At 42.6% G+C, this 17,860-nt stretch overlaps 1 protein-coding gene across 27 annotated transcripts in view; it reads left to right on the top strand.

Moving 5' to 3' along the window:
• The window catches only part of FOXP1 (forkhead box P1), a 377,944-nt gene that overhangs the window by 301,839 nt on the left and 58,245 nt on the right, over window positions 1–17,860 (top strand). For 25 of the 27 annotated variants that reach the window (XM_064433035.1, XM_064433036.1, XM_064433037.1 and 22 more), the window contains 4 exons: window positions 602–739; window positions 1,827–1,916; window positions 7,215–7,374; window positions 13,372–13,576. In XM_064433035.1, the coding sequence (XP_064289105.1) occupies window positions 602–739; window positions 1,827–1,916; window positions 7,215–7,374; window positions 13,372–13,576 (593 nt within the window). The remainder of the gene's footprint in view (window positions 1–601; window positions 740–1,826; window positions 1,917–7,214; window positions 7,375–13,371; window positions 13,577–17,860) is intronic. The other 2 variants (XM_064433062.1, XM_064433049.1) reach the window with 1 other exon arrangement.

Here is a 17,860-nt window from a genome sequence, read left to right as displayed (position 1 = left end):
TTCCTTGCAAAGATGCCCGTGCAGAAACGTGTTAACAGTTGCAAATATGAAATGCTATCAAGTTCATCACTGTAGCTGTTTGTCACTGAAATGTCATGGAAAGCGGCTTTTAATGGTATCTCACATAATATGAAAGAATTGAAGACATCTGTATGCTGGGTGAATGTGGAATGGTAAAGACATCGTGGTAGGGCCTTTCTGTAAAAATTGCATAGGAGTCTAGTGCTGTTATTCACATCACTGAGCCTTCCTTCAATTTTCTGAAAACCCTGTCGTAATAGGGTCTAGATCCCATCAGCGCGGGATATTTGGCTCTTGGATTTCTCTACAGAAGGCAAGGGCTTTCTGGGAGGGAAAGGACCCAGCTGACAATTTCTTGTAAAAATAAATATATCTTTACCATATTACTTGCTTTAAGGAATATCCATCCAATAGTGTTTTGCAAAAGGGGAATTTAGTCACCAGGAAGGTGTGGTCAGTACCTGTGTGCCAGCCAGGGTGGGCTGTGAGGATTCTCACCTTCAGCCCCCTTTTTGCCAGAAATGGGCTCCCCTGGCATGGGAATGTGCTCTGACCCTCTTTGTCTCCTCTTGGCCTTCAGGTTCCAGTGTCGGTGGCTATGATGACACCTCAAGTGATCACTCCCCAGCAAATGCAGCAGATCCTCCAGCAACAAGTGCTAACTCCCCAGCAACTCCAAGTCCTGCTCCAACAGCAGCAGGCACTCATGCTTCAACAGGTAATTGTTTCCTTAACAGCTGCTCAGGTGGCCCCTATGGATGCTGGAGGCTTCACCTCCTGGAGCACCCTTGGGGAAAAAAGCTGCCCACATCTCAGGTCTGAACCTTGGGGCAGCCATGCTGTGAGCTGAACTGACTGCTCTTTTGTTTTTAATTCTAGAAATAGCTACTGGAAACAAATCCAGAGAGCAGTGCTAGGAGTGTTTCCAAGATCAGCTAAATAATACAGATGCATATTTAAGTGTCAGGACTTCGGCAGATGTCCCCGTTGCTTTTGCCTGCATCCTTCAGAAGGCTTGGTGTGCCCTGACTAATTGGAATAAACAAGGTAGAAGGGCCGTACTTCCCAATTTAGACCTCGTTATTTCCATCTGGAACCGTAAAGGCCAGTGGAACCAGAAGTGGAGAGGTTTGCAAGCCTGTTTGATTTCAGCCAGCATATGCTGGGCTGTGTGTCAGTGCTTCTTGCAGCCCGTGGTCCTTTCTCAGCTGGAAGCTGGCCACCAGCAAGCCCCGAGGCTCTGTTAGCACAGGGTTTGGCACAGCAGGCTCTCAGGGAGCCCGGGTGGCTGTCAGCATCCCCTCAGCCCAGCCCTGCCTGCTCCTCCTGGCTCCCAGGCTCCGTCCTGCCCGGGGCCGCAGCGCTGCCTGCGCAGAGCACATCTGGGCAGCGGGAGGAGGAGAGTGTTTCCCAGGATGTCTATGCATGTATTGAACAACACTTAATACAGTCAAACCCTATCATTTAGAAAGCATGTGTGTTTCACAACAGAGATCCGCCAGGCTCTCTCAGCAAGGGCATTTTGGCTTTGTTGTTACAATCAAAGGTCATTCCTTGCCTTATTTTAATTAGTTTGTGTAGAAAATGGTATGTTTTTCATCAGTTCATTTTGGAGATTACTTTTCAAACGATAATGCCAAGAATAGTCAGTGTGCACTGAATTTATTGTTGAGTTTCAAACTAAAGGTCAGACCATTACAGATAAAAGGATGCTATTTTTCAAATCACAGTTTGTGTGTTACACCAAAAGGGACACTGAATTGGCTCTCCACTTTGTTACTTACCATCTTTCCTTTTCTTTGTAGCAGCAGCTTCAAGAGTTTTATAAGAAACAACAGGAACAGTTGCAGCTTCAACTTTTACAGCAACAACATGCTGGAAAACAGCCTAAAGAGGTACAGACAATACCCATTTTACTTTCAAACCACAGATCCCTGGGGACTGTCTAGTGGCTATTAAACTGTCATTCATCTTATAAATGATTGCACAACTGAACTGACTCTATCGGGCCTCAGCTTTCAGATTTAGAGTTATTGTCCTGTTTTCGCCTGTGTTTTCCTGTGCTTTCCATTTGCTCGCTGCCACATATTTTATAGCAGAGGACCAGGCCTTGCTTTTTGGTATGAGTCCTGGAGCAGGCATCTAGACTTGTATCTTGGGAGAGTGCTTTGGGGAGTTAGTTATGGTGGAGAGGGGAGGGGGCAAGGCAGCAGGCCCAGATCGCTGCTGTCCTCTCTAAACACGGCAGAATGCCGAGAGCTGTTGAGTTTGGGCTTGCACTTTCCAGCCAGGGAGGTTCTGGTTGCACATTCCTCACAGCACGGGCTGAGCAGGAGGGACCACACTGGATCAGCGTCAGTGGTGACACGGGGAAGAGGTGGCAGGAGACCTTGCTCTGATGCTCCCATGGTCCATAACTGGAGGGGACAGACCAGGGTAGCTTCTGCCTGTCCTTTAGATACACTTCCCTTTAAAAATACCTGTCACATCCAAAACTTAATTGTTTTTGGTGTGCTAAGATGTAATTTTCCTGCAATTACATTTACTTTAGGGTGCTGAGCCCACCTGATAAGTCTGGAGGAGTTTGAGACTTTCCTGTTTAATCTGACATCAGTGCTGGCTTAGGTAGATCCTAGAAAGCTGCCTCTTGGCGCAAGGCACTGGGTGATGTCCGGTGGCAGTGGCTGTGCTTGTGTCACCTGACACGGGGTGTTGCTCAAAGCATGCACTAATTTCTTCTCCCCATTCCCCTTGAAATTTTGGCAAATCGTGCCACCTGTGCCAAGTTTCAACCCAGAGTGAATTTTTCCAGCTGAGTTATAAACCCCTGAAAACAGGGGGGTTTATAATGGAAACGCTGACACAACCTTAACCATAGCGCGCTTACGGGCGCCACTATAATAAAAAGGGAACAGATTAAAAAGTGTCTAAAATGTAAATCTAAAGGACTAACAGTAATTAAAATGGAAATGGCACAGGGAGGGAAGGCATGTAATTGTGAGATATCACTGTGCAGAATGCTCTCAGCTTTGTTTTGCTGGCTGTTTTTCTAATTCAGTAGGGCTTACTCATCAGTGGCAGTTCAATGCGCGTTAATGACTCTGGGATGCAGGCATCACTCTGGACAAAGAAATGATTATTGTGCGGTCAAAAGAAGTTCAAAGACAAGAAGGGAATTTCAGTTTTTTCCTTAGAGATCCACATTCAAGAGCATATAAATTAAGCCAAATGTTAAAAACCACAGTCTGAAAGCTGACTTCAAAGTCACAACTCTCTAATTAATGAACTGCGAGCTTCAGTTTGGACAAGTCGTGGTTTGATGCGCCCATAAATCAACATGACAGGTCTGTTTCACAGTCTCAGACAGCGCTTGTCATTGAGTCACATCAGATGTAAACACAGCAGAAAAAAGAGGGAATATGAAGGAGGTGCAATTGATCAACAGAATTGGTAAAAACCCACTTTTGAAACGCATTATGCATGATCACAGGAAATGGCGATAGCCTCAAGAGGCTTTCTCCTTCTGCTGTTGCTTTTTTGAATCAGATTTCTAACAGCCTTCAAAAGGGAGAATAAGAATTATGGAGCTTCTCCCCTGTGGCTGGCAGGCAATAACCCCCTGTTGTTATTTTGTGCTTCTTTCTTTTCAAAGGCGTCAAAATTTAGTTTTTTAAAGATCTTTAACTCTATATTTGAAGACAAACAATAAAGGGCTGCCACTGTCATTCTTATCAGTTACCAGGGATTGTATTTTTTCTTTCTGTTGCCACTTCTTATTAACCTCTTATTTGGTCTATTAGACATAGTTTTGAATGCAAGCCTACATGCTGGGAGAACATGAAAGTTCAGATGAGCTCAGAGGGCAGATAAAGAAATTTGAAGGGGAAAGTTACACAGCAGAATGAACGATAAAAGTTAACTCTTCTAAATTGCTGTTGTCAGACAGGAGAGCATCTCAGACACAAAGATGAGGGCTTGGAGCTTAAAGAAAAAAAATACTTTGTGTTAAAAAAGACAAGAAGGGAAGTTAGACAATGTGATGGCATTTCAATATCTAACACACTGATTTACTGTGGTCACACTTCTGATATTACACTAGCGAAAGCAACAATAAGAAAGGACTCCTTCCTGTTTCAAGAAGAGCATTTTAACACGATAGCTGGAAAGAGAACAAGGACCTAACTCTCTCCAGCTTATTTGAGGGGTTTTGGGGGGGGGGAGTATTTTTGCTGATGGTTTTAGTGGAGATCCATTTCAACAATACATTTCACCCCACAGGTTTGTTCAGCCCAGCTTAAGGAGGTTATTCTTGCTAAATTAGCATGGAAAAGGTGGCCTTATATTATTTTATTTCTTCCCCCTCCCTCTGGCACTGAAAACTGACGGGCAGTGCCGTGGTGGGGGCCGGTGGCTGCCGTGCTAACGAGGGCTGAGCTTGTACCTTGACAGATGGAACAAGCGTATTCATGTATGGCATCCCCCAAGTCATTTTGTGAGTGCCTCGTCCCATTGTGCTGTCATGAAAAAAGAAAAGCACAACAAACCTCCCCAACCCTGCTGGTGAACGGGACCCGACCCCAAGCAGAGCAAGAGACAGACCCCGGCGAGGTTCCTGGGGGTTTTACTCGAGGGCTGCATGGGGTAGCAGAGGGTGAGCAGTGCCCGACAGCGAGGGGCAGAGGTGCTGGGGGGGATCTCAGCCCTGTTGCTGCTCTTCCCTGGGAAATTGGGGGCTCCCCAGAGCCAGGGGGTGCTGAGGTCTGGCGCAGCCGCGGCGCTGGACGGAGCGCGCTGTTTCCCGAGCAGGGCCGTTTGTCCTCCGGCACTGTGACAGTTTATGTTAGGCAGTAGGGAGTAACCTAAGAAAGGAAAACAGACCTTTGACAGAAGCTTTAGGGAGGGGATCAAAAATGCAAGTTTTATCAGGATATTTCAGCATTTTAACACTGACTACTGACCTGACAACAGGACTGCACCGAGACCTTTTTTGTATGCATTCAATTGTGAGAAGTAAACAAACTGCCGTGTATCCTGTGTTTGGTAACTGGGTGGGGAGCGCAGTTTGGCAACGTGTCTTGCTTTTAAATTCTTTCTTGGACAATGGGCCTTGTATACTTTTATATCCTGGCTTTTCAAAGTAGAGTGTGTTCAAGAGCTTTTCTTAGGATAGCTGAGAAGACAACCAAAAGGGCATCATTCATTTGGGATAAAGGGTTTTTTAAAAAAAAACCCCGTGTGCTAACTTTGCACTCTTATGGCAAATAGGTAAAACACAGCTTACTACTAGTACTAATAATATAAATATATTAATATAAATACATTAAGTGTGTATATTTTAAAATTAATATTTATGGAGGCAAACGTTACTTTAGCTCAATACAACTGTTGCTGGGGCCTGCATGCATATGGTGCTGTTGCAAATAGTTGCAACAAATGGATGTGTCAGAGCAAGCTGTTGCAAAGAAATGTAAACTCTCCGAGTTTCAGAATATCCAAACACCTATTTGTTTAGATGTGTTCCTGAAGTCCAAGGTTTTCTTTGGAAGTAAGATAAATTGTGTTTATAAATAAGATGAATAGAATGGCTGACTGTGAGAGTTGTGGGTATTAAGTCAGTTGCAGTATTAGGATTGATGGGGCAGGGTGGTACGGGAACTGTGGGGGTCAAACCCACAGTTGGTGTCTGTCAGTTGTGCTCCAGCAGCTCTGGTGGGAGTTTTTCCCTTCCCTGTGTAACACCAGTAGGGAATGGGGCCAGTGATCCTCTGGCTTGGAGTCAAGGAAAGGTGACAGAGAGCTCGGGATCCGGCTGGGGTTTGTTTGTGAAAGTGTGCAGTTTGCTAAGAGTTAATTTTCTTTCCATAATTGTTAGCCATAATGTGTATAAGACCTCCACCTTGATATGATTCCTAGCAGATTAGGGATATTAGATAATTTCCTTCTATTTATTGTACTACTGCACTGTATTATCTTTCTATCACTCAGATAATTACTAAGGAAATCTACATTAATTTTTTTTGGCTAGCACAAGGAACTGCTAAACACTGGCATGATGTATTGATGTTTTACACAACAAAAGTTTTCCTCCTGTCATTGTACAATAAATAAAAAGATATTTATCAAAATGCAAAGCCTTTCATGGATTTTAAAGAACAAAGCAAATAAAATACAAGATGAGCATGGAAGCAAAACCTAGAGGCTTCCTTAACTGAACAAAATTAAGGACTCTGAAGCCTCGAGTACTGTACATATTAAACACTCACATTCAAGTAAGATGTTGTTTGCTAAATTATGAATGTGTGTAATTAAAATCTAGTGGCTGTTTCTATGAAAGATTTACAATGTTATTTCATCGTTTGTCATGGCTAATTAACAATATTAGATGAAGTTTTTCTTCTTCAAAGGTCTGATTTTTTCTCATTTATTTATGTCAGAAGTGATAAACAGAGTAGTTAAAAGCTTCTCTGGGTATAGTAGTGAGAAAAGCAACATGTTCTTTTACACCTCGAAGGTTCAAGGTTCACATCCCTGTGGAGTAAAGCAACTCCATCTTCTTTCTAGTGAGAATAATTAAAATTTTCAAAGTGCAGAAGTAGCAGCCTTAAATACAGCACAGAATAATTCCAGTGTAACAGAAAGTATTGTGAGGCTTGATGGATGAAGAAGAGAGTGAGTATAAAATACCATAAATTAAACCAGTCGAATTGCCTTAATAGTTGAGACAACCCTTGAATGAGCAAACAGAGCACAGTGCAGGGTTTCTTGTTACATCTAAGTGTGATGTGATCATGGGGTGTTATTCTCATGTTCTTTGCCTCAAAGAATTACCCAGGATTTTCATCAGCATTTGCTTTACCCACCACTGGAACACAGCCATGTCTGGGGTAAAACATGAACACATGGACCAAGAAATGCTGTATACATTTGTAGTTGGAATGGCAGCACGGATTTAGGTTGGGTGAAGGTTAACCACTGCAGATGGGAATCTGCAGCCCTGTGTTAGCTCCAGCATCTAACCATACCTTGGGGTCTTTGCCAGGGGTGGTGGGCTTGATGGCTTAGCCTTGATGCTGAGTTACTGCCATCAGAAATTGAAGCAAGTTGAGACAAGAAGCCCTGTGAATCCTCTGCTTTTCTCTTGTATTAACAAGTGTGCATTCTAATTTTTTGTTGGTTTTTTTTTTTTTTTCCAGCCCCAGCAGCAGCAAGTGGCCACGCAGCAGTTGGCCTTTCAGCAGCAGCTCTTACAGATGCAGCAGTTGCAGCAGCAGCACCTCCTGTCTCTGCAGCGTCAGGGGCTGCTGACCATCCAGCCCGGGCAGCCTACTCTGCCTTTGCAACCCCTTGCACAAGGTAGGTCAGGGGTTTGGCTGGCAGAGCCAGGGCAAGGGTGCACACTCACACAGAATTGTCACGTGGGGGGAGACAGAGAAGGAGCTCCCAGGCTCAGAGAATAATAAGCACAGAAAGATTCTGACGGGCAGGGTGGGCTTGTGAAGGTATTTTTGAGAAGGGTGGTGCTGCAATCCTGGGCTGCTCTGACTGGCAGGGTGCAGAGGGCTTGGAGTTCACGTGCAGTTTGCACAGCTGTAGCCAGTCTGGCAGACTCAGAGCTGCTGGTCGTGCTCATCTGGGCTCGGAATCCTTCACAGGAGGAGTCTTTATTGATTCCTGGTGCTGGCTTCGTAGCTAAGGGTGTGTGAGAGCAGCTTTTCCTTTCCCAGATGTGTTGATTGGACCTTCCTGGTCCCAGCCTGGCCATGAGCTGGCACAGAGCAGCTCTGACCCGCAGGCTGGGGAGCTCTGAGTGCCCTTGGCTGTGGCTGCCAGGGAGAGGGGACACGGCTGCTCTCCACAGCCTTCGTGTCACTGCCTCGGTGCTTCTGTTCCTTCCTCCACACTGAGGCAAATTGGGATTAACTCCATTTAATTCTAATGGTGTTATTGACAATTAGATCCTCCTACGCCTTTATTCAGTCCTGCTCTCTGCAAGAAGTTACTGCTTTGCTGAAATCCCAATTTATTTTATTTTTTTAAGACATTGATACACTGAAAGCACTACTTAAATGCACAATACTTTTGAAAGTGATTATAACCTAGTGTTTTTAGTCTCTCTTTTATTTTTTGGCTTAAATTTATTATTTTACTTTTTAAACTGGGTTTGTCTGTAAGCCGTGGGACAGTTCAACAGACTTGCCTGAGCTCTGGCTGCTGTGGTTAAAGCAGACTTTTTGGAGTTGGCTTGGCTCAGGCATGCCATGGCATCAACCATGATGCTGGTATTTCTGAATAATCCTGCCTTCTCCTTGCCTTGCCCCATAATAAATTTGAACATTCACCTTTATAGCTTGAGTCAGCCCAGGTTGAATGATTTGGGATCTTGAAAGCAGCCTTAGGGTTGTTCTTAGTTTCTAAATCATACAATAAATTTACATTCAGCTCTGTTCACTTAAATGGAGGGGAAAAGATGAAATTGCTTCTGTTCTTCACCCTCCTTTTTTTCTGTGTACATAGCTGTAAAAAAGGAGAGTGAGGTGGCTGGTGAATATTAACTTATATGGATAAACAGAGGCCAAACTGGGGAGTGGAGTCTGCTTTGCTGTGTGGCTGACATGCTTTATTTAGGCTTATTTTTCCAAGATCCAGTAAGGTATTTGAACACTTAACTCCTGTGTTGAGAGGCCAAATTTTTGGGAGCCTGACAGCTGACTCCCTAAGTCTCAGTTCAGCTTCCCAGCATCCCAAACCTGATGTCTGGTGCAGAGCAGCACTGGGCAGGAGTTGGAAGCTGATCCATGGGAAGGTGGTGCCCAGCTGGGAGCTGCAGGATCAGGCTTGGGGCAGTACCTGTTCAGTCACCAATGATGCACAGTGATGGGGAGAAGGTGTAAAATGAGTCCAGGAAAAAAGGGCATGTAGATGAAATGCCATTTATGCTTGCACGATGTTGTAACGTGCATTAATTATGCCTCAGATTTATTGTTGGAAGCATCCCGGGCTGTTCCCACACACCCACCGGACTCAAGCTTCAACCTTGCTAATTTTTCCCACAGCTCCTATACCATTAAGTTGGCTCAGTAAGGTTCATTGTATAGTCCATCAGTTAAGCTGTCCAAAGGAGGGCAATTGGGCAGTGACAAGACACGCTCATGTGTAATGTGAAAGAAATGAATGTGGTGATGCATGAAGTGTAATCTGTGCGGTAACACATCGGAGACACCAGTAGGTAATTCAGCCGTCGTGGCATTGATTGATATGGTTAGCAGGGAAGTGTAACTATTAGTCCTCGCCCAGGAGCGTATTTAAAACCTGAGGGGTGCTGACTTGCACGCCAGAGACACACAAACATCAGCAGAGAGGGCTGGTTCTGGCAGGGAAATGAGCTGCGAGCGTTGGGGGTGGCGGGAGCCGGCAGGAAAGAGGGACTTGAGACTCGAGGCAATCCAGCACGATATTTTATTCCTTTTTATCAGAGAGACGATGGCTTAAAACTGATGTCATTATGAGGTTTAAATCAACTTTCTGCTTGCTTGAACATGGTCACCTGGGTATGGAGGTACAAGGACACAAAGAGGTTGAGCAACTCTGTTTGTCTTTGAGCCGGTGATACCTGGGGTTGGGAAATTGAGTTCCGTGAGCAGTAATCTGTCAACTGTCCCCACAACATACATTTTTTAAACCTGTGCCTACATTTTCTTTCATAATCAAGAGGACTAGTTGTCCTGAAAAATGCAATGAAGAGCCGGGGCTATAGTTTAAAGTAATTGGTAATGGACACTTCTTATTTAAAAAAAAAATTACATCTCTCATGCCCTTTTGTTTCCAGAACAGTTTTCAAGACTGAGACAAATACTGTAAATGTGTGTATAAAAGAAATAAAATCATCCCTCTAGTAAATGTAGCTGTGAATTCAGTTAAAAACATTTTGCTTTTATTCTTAAGTATCTGTAATAGTAATAAATGTTTCCAAGGAGAGAATGCTACTTCATAAGTGACATTTTCGTTATGTTTTCAGAACTAATAAATTGTTTAAATCTGTATTTTAGTTTCATTTCAGTTTTTAGTGCTCCCCTATTGTTTTAAACTAAATAGCACATCCTTTAATGTTATATTTGTGTAATCTTTGCTGCTTAGTATTTAGACACTTCTATAATCTAGATTTTACATCTGTGCATAGCAGCAATTTTAAAATAAACCCCATTTCAGCAGTCTTCTGAGCCGCGAGAGTGAGATCTTCAGTATCTTCAAAATGAAACTGCAAATCACACTTCACATCACCAGTGAGTGAAAATGATAGGACTGAGACATCTGGGTGCCTGATTGCTCCTGTAGATTTGGCACTTCCAGGTCTGAATCCCGTTCCTGGTCCGTAGGAACTTGCAGCAATCCCGGGTAATTGCAGCGCAGTTCTGGGAATCTGACCTGAAATTTAGCTCTCGCTGTTAAAATGAGACTGTTAAATGGTAAATTACATAATTTATTGCGAGTGGTCGTGGATCTATTTGACTTGCTTTTGCCATTTGTTCTATTATTTTATTTAACCATTTTGCTGGATGAGTGATGAGCATACCTTTCAGCTGCCCAGTTTGACAGGCTAGGCAGGAATTCTCTCCAGAATTATTCTTAAGGAACTAAATTTAGGGCAGGAGAAGGGAGGCTATTTCTAATTTTATTTTATTAATCAGGTGATGTAATCAATTTTTGGCAAGAGGTTGTGTGCGGACATGTATGACATCACAGTTAGCTCTTTAAATTAATGTCACCTAGCCTAAAATCCTTACTATCCTCCAGCATTTTCCCTCACACAACTGGGTATGTTTTATTTTTCCTTCCATCTGTGGTATAGTTGTTATTAGTACTAATGGGAGTTACACTTGCATGGGAAGTTAGACGAAACACTTTGACTTTTAGAGGCATAAATATCATGTGTGTGTCTGTTTCAGTGGCTGTAACATTTTCCTTGGGAGAAAGAATTGGTAAATCCAGAAGTGACCGGGAGGAGAGGAAAGTGGATGATAGCCTGTGTTTAATTAAAAACCATGCAGAAATCCAGATTTAAAAAAAAAAAAAAAAAAAGTGAAAAAACGCCAGTTATTCTTTCCCTATTTGCTTATTCTGGAAAATAAAAATAGGTGTCGGCTCATATGTTCTCATATCAATATGTTATCATCAACAGACAAGTCTATTCACTATTGTTTCAACTGAGTAAACAGTGTGTAAGGGTCAGCCCTGCTCACAGGTAATTGTTAGTGCGCAGACAGTCCTGTCAAGCGTGTTAGCTAAAAATACATCCCACACTGTCACTTTGCAAGGTGTTTGAAAATAATAGCCCCCACACAGCAAAACAGGACACGGGCTTGTGTACTGACCTTTTTCTTTGTTTAATTTGCTCAGAGGTTTAATTCCAGGGGACAAGTAATAATTGAATATGTCTAATAACTAAATGCTCATTTGGGACAAAATCCATCAAAATATAATTGGCATTTGGGGCTGATGAAAGGAAAATGACGTTGGTTTTAGTGAAACGGATGTGTCCTAAGAATATCTGATCACTTAATGTATAAATTGAAGCCTCTTCCCTAATATATATTAATTGCAGATACTTAAGGATTTCAGCATTTTTTTGTAGCGAACCGTTACCGGAGACCAACTGTTTTTGTTAATGCTACTCTGGGAAAGGCGGGGAAGGTTATTGGTCTGTCGTGCAATAATTTACTCCTCTTTGATATGCAAACGATCCACGGTGAATATAAAAAAATCCTATCAGACTCATTTCACAGTTCTTAACCACTTAGATTCTCTGGAGTCTATCGCCTCATTAGACCAGTGCTCTCCAAAGCTAGCATAATTAAAATCTTTAACAGTTTAGCAAAGTAAAGATGTTTGGCTGATCACGTTGAGATGATTATCTATCCATTGTATTCTAAATGACAAAAATAAATTAAATTTAGACCTTGGCATTTTTTATTATGTGTTTCAAATGAATATAATGCATACTGCCTTATTTTTTTTATTTCAATACCTTAGGTTGGGTGAGGTACACGCCTGTGAGAGCTGCTGCTGTACACTCAGAAAATGGCAGGTTTCCTTAGGATAGCTCCAGAGCTACAACATGGTGAAACAATGAACAGTCACCCATACGATGAGCTGGAAGCACACTGATGAGAAACCTCTTTAAAAACACACAGACACTGGCTTATTATTATTATTTTTTCCCTGAATATTTGAGTGACGTGTCTCTACTGCTAATTTTTTCCCATGGCCTTTTCTGAAAGAGCACTGAAATAGTCTGCAGTGAGAGAAACTTGACTTGTTGTATCATGTCACAAGCATCAGCTTTATCCAAAAGCCTGATCTCAGCATGAACACATGGTTCACCTTCCATTTGGCCCATTGCAGTTTGCAGTTTTCACTTGCATTAGTTACTGAATGTCGTCTCCCTAACCCTGGTGTCCACCTTGGCACATTTAAAAAAACACAATTTTTTATTATTGTTTTTTCTTGAAGCTTATTTTCTGTTTTCATTTTACTTTTGAATGGCTCATTAGCATCGATCTAAGAAATGACAGTAATAATAGTGTTACTTGTATAGAAAGTTATACAGTTTTTCGGTAGACACATCCATCAATTAAGTGAGCAGTTTGAGAAACCAAAATTAATGAGAAAGATAGGTGTGTTAATGAAATAATCATAGTATAATCAATTTGACTGTTAAAATTTGAAAAGCATTTCAGGAAGACAATATGAATTCATAATTTACGTCTAAAAGTGATTAATAAAAACTGTATTTAATAACAAAGCTATTTGTCATCATTTAAAACTTAAGCACAAAATTAGTCATGTTGTGGTTCATGTTGTCATAATAATAAAGCTGAGAATTTTTTTTCCTAAGACCTTCCTTGTTTTTAATAACAGGTTTGAAAGTAGTCACTTTCCTTAAAAAAAAAAAAAGTAAAAAAAAAATTGTGGAAAAATAAAGGAATTGAATGTGGGCATGGGGGTGATTTTTGCCCAAACAGGGACTCTGAAAATGGGCCTTTGGTCTAAAAATTACAAAAAATTACAATATTTAACTTGATGTTTGGTGTAGGTGTGGTGTTGTGTGGATCCCTCTGCTCCACAGCCTGGATTTTGCATTCCATGAGTATTGCAGATGTCACACCACAGCGTAGCAGAGTCATGCAGTGCAGTATTAGCATTTAGTTATTAAAAAAAATACATACATGCGCAAAAACACACAGAGGCAAAACTAACACTAGGCTTTGTTTACTGACTCTTTGATTTAATTACTGTTTGAAGACGGCCGAATTAGCTGTTAATTGATTTAATTATCCAATTTGTTTGTTTCAGGCATGATTCCAACAGAGCTGCAGCAGCTCTGGAAGGAAGTGACAAGCTCGCACACAGCGGAGGACGCAGCCAGCAACAACCACAGCAGCCTGGACCTGTCCACCACCTGCGTCTCCTCCTCCGCGCCCTCCAAGACCTCCTTAATCATCAACCCACACGCCTCAACTAATGGACAGCTATCAGTCCACACTCCTAAACGGGAGAGGTAGGTGCCTGCAGGTTTTCCACCCTGAGCAGCTGGGAGCAGCGATGGCGAAACGCTCGGGAGCGGTGGCCAAGCGCCTTGGCCTCAGTTCTGTCCTCCATGTCTTGCTCTGTCTGGTGTTGGCGTGGTTGAATAGAGTCTCCACTGGGCAGAATGTGCTCCTTTTGTTCACATCTTTATGGCTTGTTAATTGGATCAATGTGGGCACAATTAGCTAATTAGAAGTGCATTGGATAAGCGTATTGGGAAGTGTGAAGAAGCTGGGGGTTTTTTTTGAGTTTTGTGTCACAGGTGGTGGTACTCTTGTGCTTTTGGTTTACAGGCTGGAGGGGAGCAAGAAAATCTGTTGGTCAGTACAGTCCCCATTTTTCTACCAAATTTTGGTGCCCTGTCTCATCTAACATATTTGCCTTTTTGTACTCTGTATTCCCTGCTTTCACAAGACAACAGTAGGCTTGAGTTCACCAGGTTTCTCTAAAACAAAGTGGCTTTTTTTCTTTTTTTTTTTTAACCGCTGATAAAATTAGCTAACTGGTGTTGTTTGGCTTTTAAAAGTGTGAGTTAATTTATACTTGCTCGGCTTGCATTGTTAAAAGAAATGGCTTAAATCAGGGGTTGTCTGTTGACGTGCTTCTCGGCGCGGGCTCTGCTTTATTCCAGAGGATGCTTTATTGCAGGTTTGTTTCTTTACACCCCCAGATTTCACTGAGGCGTGTCTAACAACGTAACTTTTGCTTCTGGGGAGATAGACAGGCCCAGGCGCCGGGGCCGTGGGTGCCAGCGCCGGCTGCAGCCTCGGCGTCGCTGCCGGAGGAGGAGGAGGAGGAAGGGTCTCGAGGAGTGGGCGCAGTGGGGAGGGCAGTGCTCCTTTGCATTCAGGAGAGTCCCTTTGCCCATCTAGAAATGTTACAGCAGACACTAGTGAAAGCTGGATTTTATGGAAACTGATGGCTTTGTCTTTCCGTCCTCCTTTCATTCATTAGAAAGAGGATAATGGAATTTTTAAGCCATAGAGTTTGTATTTCTGGTGGTCTGAAAGTAGATTGATAGGGAAGCTATATAAATACCTCTTATATCTTTCTGATATTAAGAAAATAGTGCTGCTGGGAATAGATTTTAGAGGAGAGCACACCCACTGTTGGAAGAAGTGCTGTGTGTGTAAGGCATCCTTTATATACCCACTGCAAGGACTTGTGTGGGAACATCAGTGAATATGTTTATAATGCATGTAAGTGCCAAGGACGTGGTTTTCATGAAGACTTACATGGGATACTAAAAAAAATTTGATGTTTATTAAACAATTAATTCCCTTTTTGCTGCATGTAGTACTGAACGAGATGGGTTTATGGCTTTTCAATAAATTTTTTATCTATGTTTTTCTTACCGAGTATATAAAGTAAAATCCCATGCAGCAAGATGGATCTTCTCTCACTGAATAGAGGCACGTGCTATGTACTAATGGCAGTCTAAACCAGGAAACAGATTCAGTTCAGTTTGAAATGCAGTGGAAATACAGGAATCTGTTCTGAAGTAAGAATTTTCTCTGTGTATAGTATTGAGCAGACCTGGAAAACCAGGTGTCTGAGTCCTGTAATTGTGGCCCGGAGGCAGTTGGGATCTGCAGACAAGGTGATACACATGCTTTTATTATTGAAGTTCCAGATTAATTAGGAAGGCATAAACATGCCATGGTATTGTTTGGGATTGTCTTAGTTAAGAAGACTAAATCCTCAGTTCTGGAATCAATACCTGTGTTATTAAGCTTGCCTTATACTTTTCTTGCATATCTGTTGAATTCTCTGAAATATCAAAATACAAAATAGGTATATTTAGGAATACAAATAAGAAGGCTACAGACTTTGCTTTGTCCTGCCTCTCTTTGGTACATGGAGGCTTTATGCCATCCATTTGCTGCAGTGATTGAATTACATGTTTATCCATAAGTAGAGCAGGAGACTACAGGCAGGAGAATGCCTCCTGATGCACTTAAGGGTTTTGTTGCAGTCTCATCAGGCACCCTGGTGCCTGCCTGGATTTCATGTGACACAGAAACTCCTCTTGGTGAGATATTTTGCACTGGTTTCCTTTCTGAAAGGATATTTATCTACAGGCAGGGAGTTCGGGGTGGGGAGTGAGCAGAGAGGGAAGAGCTGCCATCACATGTATGTTTGAAAGCTCACAGAAAGTGAAATTTTAGTGGGCTTGCAAAGGAAAGCACAGGCACAAGCAGGGGTTTAGTAATTTTTTGAATGCAAAGGTTAAGACGAGAAAAATCATGGGTCTGCTGGAAGCATGAGTTTGCTGGACTTGGAGTTAAATCCGTGTGTGTTCTTGTACCCATCTGGTTCAGCACTGCAAATCTAAGGGGACTTTTAGAGGCAGTCCCTAGCTGGGGCTGTGGGAAGGGCTCACTAGGGAGGAATCAGCCCTTCCACCTCCCATCATGTAAGTCACAGCCTGGGCTGGCCAGGGAAGGTTTTGGACTTGTGGATTTCCCTTCATTCCTGCACCTTCTGTTAGCTCTGGTCTGATACAAGCAAGAGGTATTTATTTAGATTTAACAACAGTAAAAAGCACATAGTAAAATCTGTAAGTGTCCTAAAAGTTAAGCATAGCCACATCATAACGACTGCCCAGCAGCCATAAATAATCATATACAGGTAACATTAACTTTTAGGGCGTGCTGTAAAGCTGTTTTCAACCCCTTTCTCTTGGGCTTTTGAGAAGGAGTGGGCTGCAGGAGGCAAGTTGGTTGTGTGGGAGTTACTATCATCACTGTCATCTCTGGCACATGTCACTGGGGTAGTTCAGGCTGTGTTTTAGGGGGTTCCTGATCCCACAGGTCAGGTTGCGAGGCTGCTCCAGACCTGCGAGACAGGAGGCACCTGTGTTAGAATCAGCAGGCAAGCCAGCAGATCTGCTCTGTATCTTGGGTAAAAACACATTCTGGTTATAAACAAGGGGTTTAAAATAGCAGGAGCAGTAGTCATTGGCTGCCTGGCGTGCCCACGCGTTGCCGTGCCGCCAGCCCAGACTGGGGTTCTGCACAGGCTGCAGGGACACAGCTCTGGTGGCAGAGGTGACACTGCCCACTGTGGAGCTGCTGCCCTTGGGGCACAGTGACAGGAAAATTTCTCCTTTATGACTAAAAAGAAAACAGCAGGTAGATGGCCAGAGTCACTCAGGACATCCAAAAAGCAAAAATACGTTCCCTGGCACGCTCCCTCCTGGGCCAGGGAACACTGTGGTGCTGCACTTGGTTTCTGCATGCTCTGTGTGTATGGCTTCCCTGGGAGTGAAACAATTCCAGCTATAAATAATGGGTTAATGCTTTCATTCATTTGGGCTTTAAATGTATATTACATCTATGCTTTTGTCCCACATTTCGCCCAGTTTCTGTAAGTAGCAGCAGCAGCAGCTCTGGGGTTTGGTGCACAGCAATCTGTTAAGGAGATAAATAATCTGCTTTGGCATGACACTCCTACTCTCCTCTTTAATTTGTCTTACACAAGGAAAATTATAATTAAATCATTCAGGGTAAACCCTTGAGTGTAGAGAAGGAAAAAACACACTTTGGTAAAGATTGCCAATAGAGACCAACTTCCCTGTTGTGCCGTGCAGAGACATTTATCAATATTCAGCACTATTAAAGAGGGAACATTTCGTGTGATTTGTGAGGCGGATGCCAAAGCTCAAATCAAGGCTTGTTAAGATCCTTTCCCCATGCAATCATGGGCATTCAGCATCATTAGAATTCAGCACTGACTGTGTGTTTCATGCTTTGATTTTACTCAGACAATTTAATAATGTTTATTGTACTGATTATATATATAAATTCACTCAATGCAATAAACATACCTCAGTCATCAGTACCCTAAGGGAAATATTTAGTTATAGATACTTTTATTCATTCAGGATAAGGAAAAGTGAGACCATCAACCAGCATGCAAACCTCTCATCATCTTATCAGCATTTGGGTTTCTTCAGTAACAAGCAGTTTTTCTCTACACAAGTAAATAAATAAATAACAGGAGCCAGTTAAGTACATCTGCTGTGCTTAGAAATGTCAGGGATAGTACCCACTTTCCGTCTTGTTCCACTGCATCTTATTTGGGAGAAATTTGATTATTTTCTTAAGAAAAGCACCAAAACTAAGCAGGGGGATGCGCAGTCACTTCAAGTGACTACTAATGGTAAAACCTGATTAACAGTGGACATCCTGAAACCTGCATGCTTGGGAATATTCCCCATGTGGGAAGGTTTGAAAAACCAGAACAGTGCAGA

Source organism: Passer domesticus, chromosome 9 (genome assembly GCF_036417665.1).
Source record: "Passer domesticus isolate bPasDom1 chromosome 9, bPasDom1.hap1, whole genome shotgun sequence".
In the NCBI taxonomy this organism is placed as follows: Eukaryota; Metazoa; Chordata; class Aves; order Passeriformes; family Passeridae; genus Passer; species Passer domesticus.
The sequence above is the reverse complement of the archived record's forward strand: the minus strand, read 5'-3'. Positions and strand labels throughout refer to the sequence as shown.